Source organism: Carcharodon carcharias, chromosome 9 (genome assembly GCF_017639515.1).
Source record: "Carcharodon carcharias isolate sCarCar2 chromosome 9, sCarCar2.pri, whole genome shotgun sequence".
Lineage (NCBI taxonomy): Eukaryota > Metazoa > Chordata > Chondrichthyes > Lamniformes > Lamnidae > Carcharodon > Carcharodon carcharias.
In genome coordinates, this window is record NC_054475.1 from 53,504,240 (window position 1) to 53,524,818 (window position 20,579).

The 20,579-nt window shown below is 44.3% G+C and overlaps 1 protein-coding gene across 1 annotated transcript in view; it reads right to left on the reverse strand.

The window, feature by feature from the left end:
- The window catches only part of LOC121282410 (tubby-related protein 3-like), a 193,707-nt gene that overhangs the window by 162,922 nt on the left and 10,206 nt on the right, over positions 1-20,579 (reverse strand). Inside the window, exons 2-5 of the mRNA XM_041196126.1 lie at positions 18,226-18,349; positions 12,116-12,217; positions 11,865-11,940; positions 8,499-8,560 (exon numbers count right to left, since the gene is read on the reverse strand). Of these exons, the coding sequence (XP_041052060.1) occupies positions 8,499-8,560; positions 11,865-11,940; positions 12,116-12,217; positions 18,226-18,349 (364 nt within the window). The remainder of the gene's footprint in view (positions 1-8,498; positions 8,561-11,864; positions 11,941-12,115; positions 12,218-18,225; positions 18,350-20,579) is intronic.

Here is a 20,579-nt window from a genome sequence, read left to right on the forward strand (position 1 = left end):
CTTCTCTAATATCTCTCTCTCTCTCTCTCTCTCTCTCTTTCTCCATGTAGTGTCCATGTAGTCAGAGGGTTGCTAATCATGCCTCAGTGGGGTAAGTAGATGAGGCAGGCCCCAAGAACAATCTCAGCTGGTACAGAGATTGTGCCCATCACATCATTGTTTCTTTGAATATCAGCTCAGCACTCAGACTTGTGCACCCAACTCTGCACCGACATCAGTAAACAATTAATTTCTGACCTAAAAATGTAAATGGCAAATATTTTGAACCAACTGGTTGGCACCATGTCAGTCTCAGTTTGACCTCTGGCAATACGGCTAAATGTAGCCAAGATTTATGTCTCTTCTCTGAAAACTGTGTACGGAAATCCCTTAAGTACTGATCTGTCCTGTAGAGTTTGTCTTGGAGATCAATTCAGATTGTGCAAAAAAGTTAATGCCAGGTGCAATTTCTTCAATTAAAAAAAACCCCTTTCTGCTTCTGAGGCATGTCCACAGTGTCAGCAGAACTGCTCAAACCTTGATCTAAGTGACAATGTAAGAGAAGTACTATCAATCCCAGAGATTCACAAGCAAGGTCTGACTGCATCCAACTGAGTGGAGGTTGGCTGATCCAGTGAATCAAAGCTTCTTCGATCTTTAATTTAGCAACATGTAACATGAGATTTAAGCACATGGACTGCATGAAGGTTAAAAAACAAGGCTCCTTTATTCCACCGCCATCAAAGTTGTATAAGCACTCAAGTGAAAGCTTAACTTCAAGGAATAAACTATTTACAGAGAATGTTCACAGCCAGTGCTCAAGGTCTCTGCCCTATTCATGGCTTCAGCTCCTCAATGCAGTGTCTCATATGTCTTGAACTACTGCTCCAGCCCAGCTCTCCTCTCTCTCCACGGGTCTTCCCAGACTCAAGAGTGTCAGTCTGACTAGTCTCCAATTCCCCTTTCTGGCTCTTTAGCCACCCTCAGGGACTTCATGCTGCCTTATTCATGACCTTGGCTCCTGCCACACTACCACTCACAAGTCTTGGATTTGTCCTTCCTACTTTCTTCCTCGCCTAATGGCATCTGTCTCAGCCCCCCTCAGCTCACCAATGACACTGCTCCCTACAGGAAGGGGCCCGCAGGAGCTGACCAGATCCCCTGTTTAGTGTTCCCCCTACCATCGCCAACTGCTGCCAGAGGCCCAGCTACAAGCATCAGCAGTAACCTTTGCCACAACGGTGCGACAGTGAAGAAAAAGAACTGTATCATATTTTATAATCTTATTTTGTGCAGGATGATGATCAAAGTGATTTCTTGCACTGCAGGCCAAATTGGGGCAAGATTTCCTGTAGAACACTGGCTGCTAAGTGGTTATGGGGCTTCTGGACAATGGGCTTAAGGGCCGTTACCCAGACTAACAAAAGATGAGAAGTGCTGGGAGCACCAGCATCATTTACCATTTACATAAATGCTTTTGAATTGGGAATCAGAAGTACAACATCACAAATTACAGACAACACCAAATTAGGAGGGAATAGTTAAGACTGAAAAGACTGCAAAACATGCAAGAAAATATTAGCAAATATGCAGAATGGGTGTGTAAATTGAAAATGAATTGAATAAATTCAGTTCAGATCATTTGCTGAGAAGTGTGGTTTGCTAGAGCTGTATGGTAATTGAACAGTGACAAGTTCAGAGTGAGATATACTGGATACATTTCTTCAGTTGCAAAATGGAGCTCATTCACCCATTGGTCCTGAAGAGACACCAAACAAACGACTGGATTGTTCTAGATTCAATGGGTGAGCGGTTTGAAAAGCATAGTCCTCCTAAGTCAATGGATCAGTGTGACTCCTGTCCTGTCTCAGCTACACAGAAGAAAAACATGCTACTCCTGGACTCTTGAGAGTTAGTCCTAAGATTTTCAGGAATTTATTTCTTTCTGTTTGTTGGGCCCATCCTCACTTAGCAACCTGAATTGTATTTCACTCCTTTCTTTCTAGTGGCTACCAGTTAGCATTTTGTTTCTGAGGTAGTCAAACATTTGCCTAAATTGGGAACCCAAGGTCAAGGGCCATGGGCCATAGTGCAGAGCACCAACAGGGCAGTAAAGAATAAAAAAGGTGAATTAGGAAACAGTGGTTAGGCCTAGGATAGGAGGAGAAAAGAAAGGTTGAGTGTGATAAAAGTTCCAAAATTCTAAAAAACGAGTTGGAGTGTGATCTGTTATAATTTTAACTGGAGCATAATGAGGAGTCAGATTAGGAAGAGGTGCTGTATTTAGAGTTTAGAATGACCAGGTAGGAATCTTATTAGATCACGTTCATAGCATTAAGAAAACATAAAGAAGGACAAGAAAGATTGTGATGGAGAGGCAGTCATTATAGGCTCAAGGGAAAAGAAAGAGGTAACTGAGCCTCATGGAGGCAAAATGAAGCCATGAGTGTTGCCTGAGGAAAGAAGGACTAACACAAAACCAAAGATGGCCACTGCAAACTGGATGGTCACTGTAGGGGAGGTGGTGGTGTAGTGGTATTGTCACTGGACTAGTAATCCAGAGACCCAGGGTAATGCTCTGAAGACCCAGGTTCAAATGCCACCATGATAGATGGGGGAAATTGAATTCAATCAATAAAAATCTGGAATTAAAAAATCTAGTGATGACCATTGTTGATTGCCATACTGAAAAAACATCTGGTTCACATATGTCTGAGGGTGCACTTTCCTTTAGGGAAGGAAATCTACCATCCTTACCTGGCCTGGCCTATGTATGACTTCAGACCCACAGCAATGTGGTTGACTGCAATTAGGGATGGGCAACAAATTCTGGCATTGAAAGAGTAAGAAAAACTTGCTGGGTTGAATTTGGAAGAGACCTGAGGAAACCAAGGGTACACTTTCCACTTTCAAATTAGGGATCATTCAACTTTCACTTCGAACTATTTCAATAAGAATATCAGGTGAATTCCATAATGGATGCGTATTCAATTCTACTGGTTGACCGCTCAAGGAGTGAAGGTGAAGATTATGCCAAGTCAAGAATTGGGAGTGACAAGGAGGGGAAATTTGACTTGGGCAGGAATGCAAACCGGATGGTATTACATTGATTACCAGTTATACGTATCTCCTGCATATCTCATTCTGTTCCATTCATTGGAATGGAATGGAACCTGAGGCAAGGTGTACAGCTGGCAGCAGATATGATATTGTCCATTTTACATTCCCATCCAAGGCAAATTAATCCCCAAGAAGGCATGGAGAAAATCAAAAAGTGGTGATTCGGACACTGTAAGAAGTCATGCTGATAAATAGTTGGAGCGGGCTAGGCCCTTTCTCAGGCTTGTGAGATGTCCAAAGTGATGTCAGTTGATTAATCAAAAGCAGAGTTAGAAAGGCATGTAACACTGACAACACGATCAACAGTAACTGAGCATCCTGAGAACCAGAACTTACAAAGCCAATGGATAAATTGAAAGTAAATGTCCTCCTCTTCAGTAAACTGTGTTAATTCAACTGCAGTTAGTGGGAAAATATTCCATGCTGTAACAGTAACTCCCTGGGAATGGATTTAATCATGTGTAAATGCCTTGGACTAAGGAATCTCAACTTCCATCGGATAGCGAAGTCCATCATCCCATCAAGTTGAATTTTAAACATTAACCAACAAGAAGATAATCCAAAACAGTGCATTCCCCAGCAAAATAGGTTTCCCTATTGTAACAGTAATAGGAAAATGAATTAATCCCGTGGGACACTAAAGTGTGAATGCTGAATGTATTGATTTCTTATCGCTTTTGAAACTGAGGCATTAAACGATTAAAAATAAACAGGTTAACACCTTCACTAAGATGGAGGAGGAAGGAACTTTAGATCAATGCACTGAACACCCATCACTAGTATTACATAGGATTACATAGGATATAGGACACAGAAACAGGCCATTCGGCCCAACCAATCCATATGGTGTTTATGCTCCGCTTAAGCCTCTTCCCAACTTTCTTCATCAAATCTATCATAACCATCTATTCCCTTCTCCCTCATATGCTTGTCTAACTTTTCCTTAAATGCCTCTATTCTATTTACTTCAACCACTCCCTGTGGCAGCGATTCTCACATTCTCACCACTTTTTTTGTAAAGAGGTTTCTTTTGAATTCCCTATTGGATTTCTTAGTGACCATCTTATATTGATAGCCTCTAGTTATGCGCTTCCCCACAAGAGGAAACATTCTCTCTGTATGTATGTCACAATGTAATTTCATATGCCCTCATATTATTAAAGTAAAACTCTCCTCATCTACCCCCTCCCTTCTCCCCTTGATCACTGTGCTTGCTACCTCTCTCTGTAGCTTACTTTTCTGCCAACTCATCTATCAACAACTGATGTAAAGCTGAGCAATAGAAGCTGAAAGGGGATGAGAGGTTCATTATTCATTGCAGGGTTTCAGTTCAGCCACTGTCAATGTACTCTCTCAGGATTTTTCACTTCTGCAGTACACTGTCGCCATTGTTTCAAACATTGAGCAACCGCTGACATGTATTTTTAATCTGTTCGAGCATTTGACATATGGATTCAGTGAAGGAAGTAATGCAGACAAGGTGCAGCTCTCTCGACGTGATGTCTACATGTCACCACTGGACAACTTAGTCAATCAGGAGTGCTCTATTCTCTAATATTTTACCTTTTTGGGGGGTCCAATTAGTTCCACTCAAGTATTGTAATCCTCAAGTGGGCTGAATTGTTAACATTTTTGATTGAAGCTCCTCTCTCTTTTTGCCTAATAACCCATTCAAACCCAATGGTCCCAGGTCAGAGGAAACTATGGCTCGCCATCACATTTCACAAGAGCTAGTCAATAATCCCATTTCCTATTATCTCTGGATGTTAGCTGTGGCTCACTTGTGGCAAACCCACCTCTGGGTCAGAAGTCTAAAAGTTTAAGCCCTATTCCTAAGGCTTGGACTCAAAATCTAGGCTGACATTCCAGAAACAGGGGGAGTGCTGCACTGTTAGAGGTGCTGATTTTGGGACGAGACATTAAACCCATGCCCCATCTCCCTTCTTGTGTGGCCCTGAAAGATTTCATTGCACTATCTGAAGAAGAGTAGTGCTGTCCTGGTCAACATTTATTTCTCAACCAACATTACTAAAATAGATTATTGGTCATAAACACATTGCTCTTTGCGGGAGCTTGCTGTGCACAAATTGGATATTGTGTTTCCTACATCACAATAATAACTATACTTCAAAAGTAAAACTCTTTGAGATATCCTGAGGGTGTGAAGGGTGCTATATAAATGGAAGTTCTTTCTAGGTAAAATTTTCCTGAAGTCAGTTCAACACCTCAAATCGCTTTACTGATATAACAATCATTGATGCTCAAGAACAGGAACAGGGAGATTATGACTGGACATAGAATACACTGACAGGATGTGCCAGTTTTGACAAAATGACAAGGGAATTAGTTTAAAGTGCCTTCACTTGCAACTAATGCTTGTACATATAGGGCAGGATTTTTAGGTCGGCGTGCGGGCACAATCGGCGGGCCTGGAAGTGGCCAGGGAACCAACTGCTGACCACGATCGGCCCCCCCAACCGTGATTTCATGCTGGCTGGCCAATTAATGGGCAGCCAGGGTGCAGCATGCGCCAAAATGCTCAGCGCTGCCGGGGTGGGGGAGGGAGAAGGGTGGGCGCTGATGTAAACACGGGGGTGGATGAGCGCTGAATGAAAGCTCCCTGAAAGCAGAGAGCTGCTTCAGGGGGCTGAAGGCTTTAAAACAGTTAAATAAAGTTTGTAAAATAAGGAAAAAAATGTGCAAGCATCTCAGTCATCTGAACACATATGTGATAAAAATGCTGTCCATAGATTTTTATTTATTTTTTATTTTATAATGGAAACCTCATCCCACCCTTGGATGAGAGTCCGCCTGGCCAATTTGCCTGTCCACCAGGCTGGACAGAGCACGAAAAATCAGAAACAATTGCAACTTTGATGACCTTAATAGGCCTCTTAATTGTTGGCACTTCCAACTTCTGTGCCTGCCCGCTGACTGAAATATCACACAAGTGCGAGACGACATCGGGACACTCACTCGGTGTCACCTCGCGCGATCTTGCATCCGATTGGGTTGGGTGCGCGCCTACATGCCGACCTAAAAATTCTGCCCATAGATTTTAACATAGGGATCATAGAATAATACAGTACAGAAAGAGGTCATTCAGCCCATTCAGCCTGTGCCAGCTCTTTGAAAGAGTTATCCAATTAGTCCCATTGCACTGCTCTTACCCTACGGCCCCAAAAATTTCTCATTTACAAATAAAAATCCCATTCCCTTTTGAAAGTGAGTACTGAATCTGCTTCCAACAACTTTTCAGGATGCACTTTCCAAATCATAACTCTCTGTGTAAAATAAACTCATCCACTTCCTCGTTCTTTTACCAAAGACCTTAAATCTGAGTTCTCTGATGATTGACCTACCCACCAGTGAAAGAAATTTCTCCTTATTTACTGTCAAAGACACTCAATTTTGAATTCCTTTTTAAATCTCCCTTTATTCTTTTTTGCTCTAAGGGGAACAATCTCAGCTTCTCTAAGTGTTTCCATATAACTGAAGTTCCTCACCACTGGTACTACTCTAGTGAATCTTGTCTCACCCTCTCCAAGTTCCTTCTGAAAATGTGGTGGCCAGAATTGAACACAACCTAGAGCAAATCTTCCATTGCCAATGAACTGCCAATTGGTGCTATGCTTTTGATCACTCTAATACAACTCAGCCAAAAATATCTGAAGAAGAGTCATATGAGCTCAAAACATTAACTCTGTTTCTCTCTTCACAGATGCTGCCAGATCTGCTGAGTTTTGCCAGCAGTTTCTGTTTTTATTGCAGATTTCCAGCATCTGCACTATTTTGCTTTTATTTCAGCCACCAAAAAATACATTTGCTCCTGTAATCATCACTCTGAGAGCCTTTAGGAAATCGAACATACTGTTCACTTCAAAGTGAAGATTTTTTCTGTCTTCACGCTCCTGGTTGGGGCTGTGGGGGATGGGTGGCATATCTATCAGGAGACAATATGTAAAATAATCAGAATTAAATTCTGAGGACAGGTTGCCTAAACTTGGTTTGTATTCACTTAATTATTAAAGACTGAGGGGTGATCTATCTGAGGTGTTTGGAATCTTAAAATGATTTGATAGGGTAGGCACATAGAAACTATTTCATCTGGTGCAATGGAATATAACCTTAAATTTAGAGCCAGTCCATTCAGGAGGGAAACCAAGAAGCCCTTTATCACACAAATAGCTCCTTCAAAAATCTGTGGATTGTGGGAAGCAACTTAAAATTTTAAGACTGAGTTCAATAGGTTTTTGTTCCTTAATGTGAAGGGATATGGGGCAAAGACAGGTGAATGAAGTTATGGTGCAGATGAGCCATGGGCTAATTGAATGGTGGTGCAGGTTTGAGGGGCTGAATGCCTCCTCCTGTTCCCATGTTCATAAGATTTTGATAAGTGTTTCGGGTATGAGAGGCTCCCTCCTGGGAGCACACCATTAAAGAATTACCCATCCAGTATCAGTTCTGGGAAATGGTGGCTTAGTGGTAATGTCACTAGACTAGTAATCTAGAAGTCTGGGCTAATGTGCTATGGGCATGTGTTCAAATCCCACCATGGCAGCTGGTGGAATTTAAATTCAATTAATACATCTAGAATATCAATAAATAAATCTGGAATATAATGCTTGTCTCAGTAATGGTGACCATGACAACTATCATTGATTATTTTTTAAAAACCTATCTGGTTCACTAATGCCCCTTTAGGGAGGGAAATCTGCTATCCTTACCTGATCTGACTCCAAACCCACAGCAATGTGGTTGACTCTTAACTGCCCTCTGAAATGGCTGAGCAAGCCACTCAGTTGAAGGGCAATTAGGGATAGGCAACAAATGCTGGCCTTGCCAGCGATGCTCACATCCCGTGAAAGAATAAATAAAAACAAGCACTCCCACGTCAGAACTTGTCTGTACAGTGCTGAAGCCTGGTTTCCAATCTAGCCCAGACTGATGGGTGAATGTCAGGTGTGGCACAGTTAGATAGAGAATATTCTCCACATTGCCCAATTTAGATATCTTAACAAAAACCTTAGAAGAAACATTCCTAATACGTTAGTGTGGCATTTTCCACATGCTTATGCGGTTCAGTGTCAAGTTCTGTCTGATAAAACTCCTGTGAAGATCCTTGGGACGTTTTCCTACATTAAAGGTCTATGCAAATGCACTCTTGTTGTTACTTCAGCCAACCTGCACTCTCTCTAAGTGAGACTGCCAATATCATGCAGAATTAAAGACTTTAGAACTGGATTGAGGTGGCCAAAGCCACTTCACTCAAGATCCATCGCTGGCATTTATCCCATCTGTCTGGGCTAGAACGGACACCAGTGCCCAGAAGAGTTGCTGATTTACAATCTGTTTAAAACTCTGTTTAATGTACAATGAATGTAAGAGAGGTCACTTACCCGCCGGAGAGCAATGAAATGAGAGCAAGCAAGGAGAACAGAGAAGGATTTGTTACACCAGGCTGGAAGAACAATAAAGGACAACTTTAACAAGCAAGAGTAATAAAAAAAACAGGAATGAAAGTTTATAGATCATTGCCATGGAGTCGAGAAGCTAATGAACCCACTGCAGTGTTATAGAGAGCCTAGTTTTCACCATTGTAATGTTTGTTGGTGCTAGTTGTTCCTACTCCTTGCCTGAAAACACTGACTCATGCTGGGCTACAGACCCGGAAAACTCACCATTCTGGCTTACAGACCTGGGGAACCTCACCATGCTGCGTTACAGACCTGGAGTACCTCACCATGCTGGGCTACAGACCCGGAAAACCTCACCATTCTAGGTTACAGACCTGGGGTACCTCACCATGCTGGGTTACAGACCTGGAGTACCTCACCATGCTGGGTTACAGACCTGGAGTACCTCACCATGCTGGGTTACAGACCTGGAGTACCTCACCATGCTGGACTACAGACCCGGAAAACCTCACCATGCTGGGTTACAGACCTGGGGTACCTCACCATGCTGGGTTACAGACCTGAGGTACCTCACCATGCTGGGTTACAGACCTGGGGTACCTCACCATGCTGGGTTACAGACCTGGAGTACCTCACCATGCTGGGTTACAGACCTGGGGAACCTCACCATGCTGGGTTACAGACCTGAGGTACCTCACCATGCTGGGTTACAGACCTGGGGTACCTCACCATGCTGGGTTACAGACCTGGAGTACCTCATCATGCTGGGTTACAGACCTGGGGTACCTCACCATGCTGGGTTACAGACCTGGAGTACCTCACCATGCCGGGTTACAGACCTGGGGAACCTCACCATGCTGGGTTACAGACCTGAGGTACCTCACCATGCTGGGTTACAGACCTGGGGAACCTCACCATGCTGGGTTACAGACCTGAGGTACCTCACCATGCTGGGTTACAGACCTGGAGTACCTCACCATGCTGGGTTACAGACCCGGGGTACCTCACCATGCTGGGTTACAGACCCGGGGTACCTCACCATGCTGGGTTACAGACCTGGAGTACCTCACCATGCTGGGTTACAGACCTGGGGAACCTCACCATGCTGGGTTATAGACCTGAGGTACCTCACCATGCTGGGTTACAGACCTGGGGAACCTCACCATGCTGGGTTACAGACCTGAGGTACCTCACCATGCTGGGTTACAGACCTGGAGTACCTCACCATGCTGGGTTACACACCTGGGGTACCTCACCATGCTGGGTTACAGACCTGGAGTACCTCACCATGCTGGGTTACAGACCTGAGGTACCTCACCATGCTGGGTTACAGACCTGGAGTACCTCACCATGCACAAATCCATGTTTTTTTTCCACATGAACCTTGAAATGACTTTTTGCCCATGGATTGTATTACAACTGAGCCTAATCCTAACTTCACCACATGTCCCCACAATTCAACAGTGGTCACTATATACACACACACACACACACACAAATACACAAGTGTATACACAAATGCAAATATACACATAGAGACACACAAGGACACACACCTATGTTTCTCCATATAAATGTACAAATGCACACATACATTTTTTAAAATTCATTCACAGGATGTGGGTGTCACTGGCTAGGCCAGCATTTATTGCCGATGCCCAATTGTTCTAGAGAAGGTGGTAGTGAGCCTCCTTCTTGAACCACTGCAGTCCATGTGGTGTAGATACACCTACAGTGCTGTTAGGGAGAGAGTTCCAGGATTTTGAGAGTGAAGGAATGGCGATATAGTTCTAAATCAGGATGGCATGTGGCTTGGAGGGGAACTTGCAGGTGGTGGTGTTCCCATGCATCTGCTGCCCTTGTCCTTCTAGGTGGTAGAGGTCGCAGGTTTGGAAGGTGCTGTTGAAGGAGCCTTGGTGAGTTGCTGCAGTGCATCTTATAGACGGTACACACTGCTGTTACTATTCCTCAGTGGTGGACGGAGTGAACGTTAGAAGTGGTAGATGAACTTGTACGCAAACATAAGTTGTTATGAAAACAAAGTTTATAAAATTGGTACATTTTGGGACTGTCTCTTTAATTTAAGGTAAAATAGAGGAATGAAGGGAGTCACATGACTCCTCTGAATTCGGCTGACAGCAAACCTGAATGGCTTGGGTTGTTAAGGGTTAAAGTAGGCTGTGTGGGGCGGTTCAAGTTAATTTACTGGGAAGAAAGCAAAAGATGTTCACACCTGTAGACAGAGGAGAGAGCAGTGGTGCTGTCCGTGTGTAGATTGTCAGTCTCTAAGGGATGTGTTATGAGAGTCAGGCTGTCTCTTTAATTCCAAGTTAGAATGGCGTTGATGTTTCGCATTTCTACTTGGATACAGGCCCTTATGATACAAGTTGTCATGGAGATGAGATTTGGGAAGGGAAAAGTCAATAGAAAGCCATTGTAGTATTGGGTTGTGGATTTCCAAAGATATCACTGAACCTCCCAGTCATAAGTTAGTGTACAGCCATCTGAAAGGCAGACAGCAGGAGATAGAGATAGCCAGTCCTGCACCAAAGCAGAGAAAATGCTGATTCCATTTGTCACCATGCAGGATGTGGGTAGAAGCTTGGGATTATATTGAAGAGACCAAGAGTGTGCAGATTTAAAGGAGGCTGGAAGATTCACCTGGGATAGAGGGAAACAATCTCCAGCGTAACCATCACAGTGAAAATCAGTTTTGGGATTTGAGGATATCTGTCTGGGAAAGAATAAAGGAAGCAAGCTCTTAGGAGCTGAGAATAATTTAGGACTGGTTCCTGAAGAATAAAGTGTCTATTTAGGGGCAGTGTAAATATAATTGTGACATGGGATTTTCAGCCGTGTTAGGAGCTAAATGGGAAATTTCTTTTCTGTAGTTTGGAGTATAAGTTGCCTACTGAATAACATTTAGTCCATGTTATTTATAGTTTGTTTGTTACAGTAAAAGTCTTAAAACTTGAAACATTGTCATGTGATCTTCTCAGTTGGTCACTGGAAATTCAAATACCTTTTAAAAAGTTAACGGTTTGTACCGGGATCATAACAAAGATACATATCAAAACATATGGTTGAATTTTTGGGGCCCACTAAAGTTGGGAACAGAGGCCAAGGGCATGGGGGCGGGGGTGGGAACTGCCACTGCCACCGGGTGGCAAATATCAAGACACTTTCTGGTGCTGGCAATAACCATTAGTGTGGCGGGGTGGGGGTGGAGAGGATGGGACTGGAATCCCACTCTCCTCTCAATTGTGGCCAATTAAATTAGTTAAAAAAAACTCATTAAGAGATTGACAAAGTTTCTGCTTTAAACTTTTCAAGGGGAAGACTGGATACCCATGCCTCCAGAAACAAATCCACCTGAAGGGAAATGGGTACAGAATAGGAAGTCTGTCATCATATTATCCTTGTCCTATAAGAAGATAAGTGGGGCAAACAGATTTTGGCACTTGATAAGCGGGTGGCTGATCAGGTGATGTGGAGAGGGGGCACTCAGTACTCCAACAATCAACTGGATCAGGATCACCCTGGCATCATGGGGACAGAAGAGCATGGAGAAAGGCTGCCAAGAACATTTGAGAGGCTACCTGCCCAGAAGGAAGGTCATAGCTGGCAAAGGCGGGCATGACAGTCAGGTTTTGAGCCAAGTGGTGATGAGCATTAATGCCCTTTGCAGAAAGGGTGGAACTCTGGGAATTAAGAGGGCACAGGAAAGGAAAGAGAGGCAGGAAGGCAATGGAAGCCAAACTTTCAACACAGGATCTATTGCTGAAGACAGATCTGTCTGGGGGTGACCGAGAACTAATGCTGCAGGAGACTGAGACACTCCCAATAGATGGTCACAGATATCTGTGCCTTCATTGCAGAAGACCCTGCACCTTGCAGCTCTGGACGCCATGCCCTTCCAGTGGCCGCCAGTCCCCGCGTCCTTGAACTTCTTTGCTTCTGGCTTTTTCCAAGGATCTGCAGACCTTAGCAGCAACTCACAAACAGCTGCACACCACTGCATCTCACTGGTCAATGATGCCCTCTTTGCCAGAGCTGGACAGCACATTCATTTAAAGACAGACACAACCTCATGGGGACAGAGGGCACTGGGTCTCGCCTCCATCACTGGATTTCCCCAGAGGGAGAGCATCATTGATTGCACCCATGCGGCCATCAAGACACCAAGCAGCCAGTGTGATCCATCAACAAGATGGGCTTCCACTCCCTCAATAGTCAATGCACTTGCTTTCCTGGCAGCTACTGTCATTTTTCATCCTCTGGCAGTCCAGGCTGCTTCAGATCATCATTCCAACTACCGAAGTGTCCTGATGGATCCTAGAGGATGAGGGATATCCCTTGAAGAAATGGCTACTGATCCCTCCGCTCTCTGTGAGAGCAGCAAACAGGCGCAGAGGTAACACAACCAATGCAATCTAGAGCTTTCCCTCACTTAAAATCATAACTTTCCCACCGGAGGCTGGTTTCTGACATGAAGACAAACCTAGCTCCTGTTTCCCGCATCCATGCCGAAGATTCAGACCACACGTGCGGAGGCAAACAAGAACACATAACACATACAACACACTCAGCCACATAACCATGTGTATACCCACACACACAAGACACACCCTCGTACACATGTACCCACACTGATATAAACATATGTGTATACACTCAGAATACACATGTGATGCACTCCCCTCACCTGCATACACACACTTATACACAAATACCTGTAAACATGCACAGAGCACACAGCCTTTCACACAGACCCTTTAAATATCCATCGACAGGTCCCTGTGAATGTCATGGTGGGCTGATCAACAGATTAACCTGGCAGTAAGGCTATTAACTCCAGAATTAGACTGTTACTGTCCCATTAACACCCATAATCTCCAGTGAAAATCTGCACCACTGTCTCAAGCTCAAAGCTTTCCTGGAGGGACTGGCCTCTCTCCAGTCCTGAACTGACCAATCACCACACCTTTAGTTTAATGTGATTGTGATAAATTTATGTTTGCGCTGTTGAACAAATGTGGTGCTGGGTGTTTCAACTGAGAGAGAGATTGGGGAGTGCAATAGGGTGAGAAGGGGTGATTGGGAGTGGCAATTGTGCCCAACCCTGGCAGCCTATACTTCTGGATGGTTTTAACTCCTGGTGTCCAACCCACAGTAAGGGACAGGGAGAGGCTGTGGGGGGAAGAGTCTCAGGATGGGTGCAAGGGAGCCCAGGGCAAGGGAAGACTGATAATCCTCCATTCACCTGCTCCTCTTGACCCACAAGAAATGTTGAAGGGCTTTCCTTCAAGAATTCCTAGTCCTAGACCTTCTTAATGCCGTCTTCATCTCTAGCTAGTGCGGCTTTCCCCAGTATCACAATCAGAGCCTGTCCACCCAATTAAAGAAGGACCCTGCTGGTTTTCAGGCTGGTGTCCTTCATCATCAGCTGTGGATGGAAAGATTAAATGGAAGATAGGGTGATCAGATGGCATACCAGTGGGTAATTCACCTGGGGACAGTTTAAATGCCCACACGCAAAGTTTTTGCCAAAGAGTGCAATTAAAATCCTCAACTCAGTGCTAGAAATAACAGAACACAGAGACATCCAAAAATGTGAATCTCTGAGATGAGAACAAGAAATGAAAATCATAGAAGCTGAGAAAACACGGGGATCACAACCAATGAGAATAACTCAGTTAATGGTTGATTTGAATTAAATTGGTGCTCATAGGAATTTGGGACAAATGTGTTACCAGCTGGCTTCACAGCTCAGAGATATTTCAACTAGTTGCTGGTCACAACCAGTTGTGCCGTTATAAACTGGCGAGCATTGATGCTTTCCAGCATTAATTAATAGGCACTGTGCATAAGGCAGAGAACTTGCATTTATATGGCACATGTCATAACCTCAGAATGTCACATACTTTACAGCCAATGAAGCAATTCTCAGTCATTATGTAATGTAAGAAATGCAACAGCCAATTCACACACAGCAGAGTCTCACAAACAGCAATGTGATAATGATCAAATCATGTGTTTTTAGTGATGTTGATTGAAGGTTAATTGCTGGCCAGGACAGTGTGAATAACACTCCTACTTTTGTTCAAAGTAGCCTGATTTGTACCTGGGGTGGGGGTTACTCTTATCAATGACTACATTTAAATGGAGTTAAAGTTCAGTAAGTCATCTATGGGAGTATAATTGGATGAAAATTGACACTGAGCTAAGGAAGGGGACACAGTGAGGTAGGGTAGGAGAGCTGTAAAGGAGCAGAGTGCAAGATGGAGAGGTTGAGTGGAGGAATTGCAGTGCTTAGAGCCCAGGTAGCTGAAAGCATGGCCACCAGGAGGGAATCGGGGATGCATAAGAGTCCAGCACTGGAGGAACACAGAGTTTTTGGAGAGTTGTAGGACTGGAGGAGGTTTTGTTGATAGACTGGGGCAAAGCCATGGAGGAATATGAGTAGGAGGATGAGAATTTTAAAATTGATGTATTGCTCACCAACACAGGAATGATGGGTGGAACAGGATTTGGCACAAGTTAAGATATGCAAAGATTTGGAAGAGCTTAAGTTTATGGAGATTACAAGATGGGGGGTTTTCCAAAAAAGCATTGGGATTGTCAATCCTGGAGGTAACAATTGCCTGGATGCAGGATTCAACAGCAGATGGGCAGCTGCAGGGATGGAGAATATTAATGATACCATAATATTGAGTCTTGCCAATTGCTATATGTTGTAGGGTGGCTGAGTTGTACTATTATTGATAGAGTTGAACTACAAACACTTCTTGGCTGTAAACTTTAAGTTTATTTATAATATACTCAGCAGCAACTACACGCTTTCAACTCCAACTCTATCTCTACACTGATTGCTGAGATAGCCTGCGCTACTCTCCTATTAGTTACTACAGACCATGTATTCTTCCTTAACAAGCATTATTCTTAAAGGTACATTACACTAAATAAAACCAGAATTACTACATTCCTCCTCCTTTAACTTGGCAATACATATTATATTTACAAGTACATATTTTTCAAGATAACGTAATATTTACACTGGGTAAGGAATTTACAAGTTCAGTTTCCTGGTATGTGTGGAACATCACAGCTCCACCACCTCAGATTCTTTGTGAGGAACCTCATTTTCTGAGTTGCTCTAACATCAGGTGCTTCAGTGGGCACTTGAAGTTCTGTATCCTCAACTCTTACAGGAATATCAGACATGTCAGTCCTGGGTTGAATATTTTCAACAGGAAATGCAGATCCGGTCATGATCACTGGTGGAACCAAATCTTGCTGATTTGTTTCTCTCTTCCTTAAATGGTCCTCATGTTTAGAGATGATCCCACCTTACACCTCCACGTGGTAAGATAAAGGTTCAGTCACCATACTTATTTCACCCGGTAACCACTTTGGTCCTTCCCTGAAGTTCTTCACGTATAGTGGCTCTCCCACAGTCAATTTCTTCTCATGACTATGCCAGTCATGTCTAGTTTACTGGCTCCCCTAGCTTCTCTCCACCTTCCCCTCTAAATTCAGCATTATTAAGCTCAATTTCATCCTGAGATGGCGTTTCAATAACTCCGTAGGTGTGACACCTGTTGTTGTGTGAGAGGGAGTCCTTTAATGAAAAAGAAAGCATGCTAGCTTGGTCGCCAAGGAATCACCAGTTAGCTTTTATATGCCTGTCTTGAATGTTTGAATCACCCTTTTGGCCAGTCTGTTTGCAGAAGAGTGGTAGGGTGCCGTTTTCACATGAGTGACACCATTGAGGCTGATAAACTGTTACAACTCAGCACTTGTAAATACCATGCTGTTATCAGAAATGACTACTTCTGGTAGTCAGTGAATGGCAAAACTCTGAAACAGTTTCTCAAGTGTGGCGCTCGATGTTGGTGACTTCACCTCATATACACCCAACCATTTTGAATGGGCATTGATAATGAGCAGAAACATTGTTCCCAGGAAAGGTCCAACGTTCTCAATGTATAACTGCGCCCAGGGTCTTCCTGGCCACTCCCATTGGCGTAATGGAGCTGTCACTGGCAACTTTTGCAGTTGCTGACATTACACACAATGCTTTACTAAACTCTCTATTTCACCATCCATCCCAGGCCACCATAGTCAGCTCCATGCTATGGTCTTCATTCGGGAAATTCCTGGATGGGCACTGTGTAGTTCAATTAAAAGTGGCTCCCTTCCCTTTGGAGGAACTATCACTCGTGCTCCCCACAATAAGATGCCATCCTAGCTGGTTATTTCATGTTTTCTGTTGAAGTACAGTTTCATTTTGTCAGATACAGGCTCCTGTGACCAACCATGTAGCACTTGTTCTCAACCTGAGATAGGACTGGGTCCCGACTTGTCCAGCCTCTGATCTGTCGAGCACATGTTGGGGGGTGTCTAAGAAATTTAACAGTAAAATAAGTTCCTGTGGAACTGGGACTTGCTCATCATTTTCTTGTAAAGGCAAATGATTAAGGGCATTGGCGTTTGCGATTTGATTGCCAAACCTATGTGTGAAAGTGTATTCGTATGCTGCCAGAATTAAAGCCCATTGTTGTATTCTTGCTGAGGTTATGGTGGTACAGCCTTGTCCTCACTAAGTAAACCTAGCAATGGTTTGTGGTCTGAAACAATCATAAAATGGCGGCCATGTACATACTGGTGAAATTCCTTGACACCAAAGATGATGGACAAGCCTTCTTTTTCTATCTATGAGTATCTCTTTTCTGCTGTGGTGAATATTCTTGATACATAGCCTATTGGCCGTTCCATGCCGTCAAACATCTAATGAGAGAGCACTGTTTCCTTGCCATAAGGGGATGTGTCACATGTCAGCACCAATTCTTTCGCCTGGTCATAATGCACTAATAGAATGGACGTGTGCAACAATTGTTTCACCTTTATAAAGCTTCTTTCTGGGGTGCCCCCCAAGACCAACATTAGTTGTTTTTGAGTAGAGAATGCAGGGCGGGGGAGCCAGCGCTGTAGACAAATTGGGTAAGAACTGCCCATAATAGTTGATCATTCTTAGGAATGATTTGAGCTTGAAAGCGTTCTTTAAGAGTGTACCTCTCTTATTGCTCTCACTTTCTCCTCAACTGGGTGGAGGCCCTGTGAATTTACCCAGTGACCAAATAGATTAACTCTCTCGATTGGAATGTGCACTTTTTTAAAATGTGCTCCAGCTTGCAAGAAACGTTTTAAGACTTCTTCTAAGTTTGTGAAATGCTCTTTTTCAATGATTCCTGTCATCAGCACATCATCTAAATTGACTACAACCTGGGGCAGTCCCTGCAGTAAGCTTTCCATTGTTCTCTGAAAAATGGCACAAGTGGAAGAGACACCAATAGGCAATTGTCTATACTGGGACAACCTTTTATGGGTATTAATTGTGACAAATTCTGGGGAGGCATTATCCAACTCTAGTTGTCGATAAGCATTGAATCATGTCAAGCTTTGTGTACGTTGCTCCTCCTGGCAGTTTGGCATACAGGTCTTCGATTTTTGGAATGGGGTGCCTGTCTAGCTTAGCTAATTTATTAACCATCAGTTTGTAGTCTGCACAAATTTGGACACTTTGGTCGGGTTTAAGGATGTGGACTTTGGGTGCTGCCCATTCTGAGAACTGAACAGGTTGTATAATGCCCAGTTTCTCTAGTCTGTTCAGTTCAATGTTGACTTTTTCTCTCAGGGCATGTGGCACCTTCATGAAGCGAGCAGTTGCTTCTGGATCTGCATGAATCTTGGTCTGCAGGCCCTGGATTTTCCCTAGTTGGTCCTTGAAGATGGTGGCGTACTTCCTAAATAGCTCTGGTAGCCCACTTGATCTGAACTGGAAAATTTCAGCACATTCTAACTTAATCTCCTCTACCCAATTTTGTCCCAGGAGGTTGGGCCCTTCACCTGCTACCACCATCAAGGATAGCTTTGCTGATTGGCTTCCATAATGGACAGTTACTCTGCTTATATAAAAACAAAAAAACTGCGGATGCTGGAAATCCAAAACAAAAACAGAATTACCTGGAAAAACTCAGCAGGTCTGGCAGCATCGGCGGAGAAGAAAAGAGTTGACGTTTCGAGTCCTCATGACCCTTCGACAGAACTTGAGTTCGAGTCCAAGAAAGAGTTGAAATATAAGCTTGATTCCTCTGACACCTTACGTCACATCAACAATTTCCAGTTCCCTGGCCCCAACCGCTTCCTCTTCACCATGGACGTCCAATCCCTCTACACCTCCATCCCCCACCAGGATGGTCTGAGGGCCCTTAGCTTCTTCCTCGAACAGAGGCCCGAACAATCCCCATCCACCACTACTCTCCTCCGTCTGGCTGAACTTGTTCTCACGCTGAACAATTTCTCCTTCAACTCCTCTCACTTACTCCAAATAAAAGGTGTGGCAATGGGTACCCGCATGGGCCCCAGCTATGCCTGTCTCTTTATGGGGTATGTGGAACATTCCTTGTTGCAGTCCTACTCCGGCCCCCTTCCACAACTCTTTCTCCGGTACATCGATGATTACTTCGGTGCCGCTTCATGCTCTCGTCAGGACTTGGAAAAATTTATTAATTTTGCTTCCAATCTCCACCCCTCCATCATTTTCACGTGGTCCATCTCTGACACTTCCCTTCCCTTCCTTGACCTCTCTGTCTCAATCTCTGGTGATAGACTGTCCACCAATATCCATTACAAACTCACCGACTCCCACAGCTATCTCAACTACAGCTCCTCACACCCCGCTTCCTGTAAGGACTCCATCCCATTCTCTCAGTTCCTTTGCCTCCGTCGCATCTGTTCCGATGATGCTACATTCAAAAACAGTTCCTCTGACATGTCCTCCTTCTTCCTGAACTGAGGTTTTCCACCCACGGTCGTTGACAGAGCCCTCAACCGTGTCCGGCCCATCTCCCGCGCATCCGCCCTCACGCCTTCTCCTCCCTCCCAAAAACATGATAGGGTCCCCCTTGTCCTCACTTATCACCCCACCAGCCTCCGCTTTCAAAGGATCATCCTCCGCCATTTCCGCCAACTCCAGCATGATGCCACCACCAAACACATCTTCCCTTCACCCCCCTTATCGGCATTCCGTAGGGATCGCTCCCTCCGGGACACCCTGGTCCACTCCTCCATCACCCCCTACTCCTCAACCCCCTCCTATGGCACCACCCCATGCCCACGCAAAAGATGCAACACCTGCCCCTTCACTTCCTCTCTCCTCACCGTCCAAGGACCCAAACACTCCTTTCAAGTGAAGCAGCATTTCACTTGCATTTCCCCCAACTTAGTCTACTGTATTCGTTGCTCCCAATGTGGTCTCCTCTACATTGGAGAGACCAAACGTAAACTGGGCGACCGCTTTGCAGAACACCTGCGGTCTGTCCGCAAGAATGACCCAAACCTCCCTGTCGCTTGCCATTTTAACACTCCACCCTGCTCTCTTGCCCACACGTCTGTCCTTGGCTTGCTGCATTGTTCCAGTGAAGCCCAACGCAAACTGGAGGAACAACACCTCATCTTCCGACTAGGCACTTTACAGCCATCCGGACTGAATATTGAATTCAACAACTTTAGGTCGTGAGCTCCCTCCCCCATCCCCACCCCCTTTCTGTTTCCCCCTTCCCTTTTTTTTCCAATAAATTATAAAGATTTTCCTTTTCCCACCTATTTCCATTTAAAAAAAACCCCACTAGAGCTATACCTTGAGTGCCCTACCATCCATTCTTAATTAGCACATTCGTTTAGATAATATCACCAACTTTAACTTTAACACCTATGTGTTCTTTTGTACTATTGTCGTTGACATCTTTTGATGATCTGCTTCTATCACTGCTTGTTTGTCCCTACAACCACACCCCGCCCCCCCACCTCTCGGTCTCTCTATCTCTCCGCACCCCCCCACACACACTTTAAACCATCTTATATTTCAACTCTTTCTTGGACTCGAACTCAAGTTCTGTCGAAGGGTCATGAGGATTCGAAACATCAACTCTTTTCTTCTCCGCCGATGCTGCCAGACCTGCTGAGTTTTTCCAGGTAATTCTGTTTTTGTTTTAGTTACTC